The following is a 2,575-nucleotide window of genomic DNA, read 5'->3' as shown; positions in this document are numbered from 1 at the left end:
ATATATATACATACATATATATATATACAAGACATTAAAAATAATTGGAACCTGGATTATATTAGAATACTTGTAAGGTACCTGCCCAGACTTAATATCTTTATTCCTTCACTTTATATATATATATATATATATAAGTTTCTGCACAGTTTCTCTCTACCAAAACTCACAAGGTTGTTGGTCAAACTGTGGTTTGCACTGTATGACCCAAGGGGTTACACAGTACAAACATGCAATTTCAAGGCAAACTTACTTTGACAGCCATCCCTGTACCCAAATGTGTGTGTGTGTGTGTATTATTTTATAACTAAACAGTTACCTTGTATGTTTTAAGTACTTTTTTTCCATTCATTAAGAGAACTTCAAATGATTTAATATTGTGAGGGCGAGCTAAAGAAACCTTTTCCATTGGGGAATTAATATTTGAGATGTCAATGGTTATGTGTGGAAACTTGTCTTTATCTGCAGAATACCACAACTGTTCACCAGGTCGAATATCTTCTGCTTTATTATTGATGTTATAACTTGAAGCTTGAATAGCACTTGTTGGCAGGATATCAGGATCTTTCATAATATTTGTGAATTTGCATACAGGTTTTTCTGAAATTAAAACAAAATTTCAACATTTTACAAAACATTTTACAAGAAAGTTTTGAAAAAATTACATACAATAAAGAATGTTTTTGAAATCTTTCATTATCTATTTCCTTAAAACAAATTTACTGGTTTTCTACTTCACTACATAATCTTAAGCATTAAATTTTCGATAAATTAAAAGATATTGCATTTTTTAAATTTATTGAATTATATGCAATTTTCAAAATTTTTTCAAGACATAGGTATTTTAAAAAATCATGTGAAATGTATGTATCCTCTGTCCACTTTTGATAAGAATTTTCAACACAAAATAATAATAAAAAAAAACTTAGAAGTGATTCTCCCATTTTAAGAACACACGCACAATCTCTCTCTCTCTCTCTTTCACTACCATTATGCCATTATGTGACAGCCTCCAGCAAAAAGAACATTCCCTTGAAACAAATACTTATTTTTCTACTTTACTACATAACCCTAAGTGCAGTCCTACTTATTATATCATCGTAAACCTATTACTGTTCTGCACCAGATATACTCCAACTGCTCCCACTCACTTCTGACACCCCTGCTCTACTCATTCCTATCCACCTTGTACCTTGAAGATTCGCTCTGACTCCTCGTCCCTAATTTCTAGCTCCCCACCTCCTCTCTCTCTCTTCTAAAATGGGAGTAGACATTTGGCTCCTCTTCAGCAAGAAACCAACTCTGGCCCTTTTCTCTCATACTTTAGACCGCTCTACACCTTATTGTCCTAGCATGAAGTTACCCCTCTCAACTTGAGGCTCGTAGTCTTCAAAGCTGCATAGCAATCTCACTGGTGCTGGTGGCATGAATAAAGCAGCCAGCACACACTGCAAAGTTGTATGGATTCCAAGAACCTTCAGAACAAGGGACCAGAAAACTACAAGGAAAGGTATCCAGCTATAGAAACTATACCAAAACAGATACTGAAATGCAATGCAGTATTTGAGCCCATCAGACCCTGTCAAACTGTCCAACCCATGCCAGCATGGAATATGGATTTAGCCCTTTCATTACCATTTTTATTTTGAGATGCTCTGTGTTTCTTTCAATTAAATTTAAATATAACAAAGAATTTAGTAAAATAACTTAGTTATCATTAAGCTAGTGTTAAGAACATAAATTGTAACTAAGGTTTGGTGGAAGATTTTAATTCAAAACTTATGAAACAAGACATTTGTACTACAGAGCTGGTTACAGCCGGATTAATATCAAAAGGGTTAAATCATGACAACAATAATAACACCAACAACGATGGCAGCAGTGGCAATGACAACACTGATGTTGATGATGATGATGATGAGGTATTTTTCATTTAATTTTTGTCAGCGTGAAACTTTTGAATAGTTTTAGTCCAAAGTCCCCAAATTCTTCTAAAGTCTTTAACTAGCACGCTCACTTGCCTTGCTACACAGTGGGCGCCATTGTTAGAATTGATTTCCTGCTTGCAAGATGTTGCATGTAGATGATTAATGTTAACTAATCAATGAACTTTATTAATCCTCTTAAATATAGAAAAGGAAACTTTCTTTAACTTCAATCCTTAGTTATTTCAAAAAATGTGCAAATAACCTCAACCTCCTAAAATTACTACCTTTGTACCAAAGTTTGAAACCATCATCATTATTGTTATTCATCATCATCCTCATCATCGTTTAACGTCCGCTTTCCATGCTAGCATGAGTTGGACGATTTGACTGAGGACTGGTGAACCAGATGGCTACACCAGGCTCCAATCTGATTTAGCAGAGTTTCTACAGCTGGATGCCCTTCCTAATGCCAACCACTCTGAGAGTGTATTATTATTATTATTATTATTATTATTATTATTATTATTGTTCAGTAGTTTTATTTTTATAACGTGCTTTCACTTCACTACCGAGCGCAGCTCTGTGTGCCTTGGGTATGTGCTGTGGTTTGCTGTGATGCTCTTATGGTTACTGTATTGAAAGTGTTT

At 34.4% G+C, this 2,575-nt stretch overlaps 1 protein-coding gene across 1 annotated transcript in view; it reads right to left on the bottom strand.

The window, feature by feature from the left end:
• The window catches only part of LOC106875008 (uncharacterized), a 196,187-nt gene that overhangs the window by 152,986 nt on the left and 40,626 nt on the right, over positions 1 to 2,575 (bottom strand). Inside the window, exon 29 of the mRNA XM_052971235.1 lies at positions 320 to 600. Within this exon, the coding sequence (XP_052827195.1) occupies positions 320 to 600 (281 nt within the window). The remainder of the gene's footprint in view (positions 1 to 319; positions 601 to 2,575) is intronic.

The sequence above is a fragment of the Octopus bimaculoides genome, chromosome 10, assembly GCF_001194135.2.
Source record: "Octopus bimaculoides isolate UCB-OBI-ISO-001 chromosome 10, ASM119413v2, whole genome shotgun sequence".
Taxonomy (NCBI): Eukaryota; Metazoa; Mollusca; class Cephalopoda; order Octopoda; family Octopodidae; genus Octopus; species Octopus bimaculoides.
Note: the sequence above shows the minus strand (reverse complement) of the source record. Positions and strands in the feature narration are given on the sequence as shown.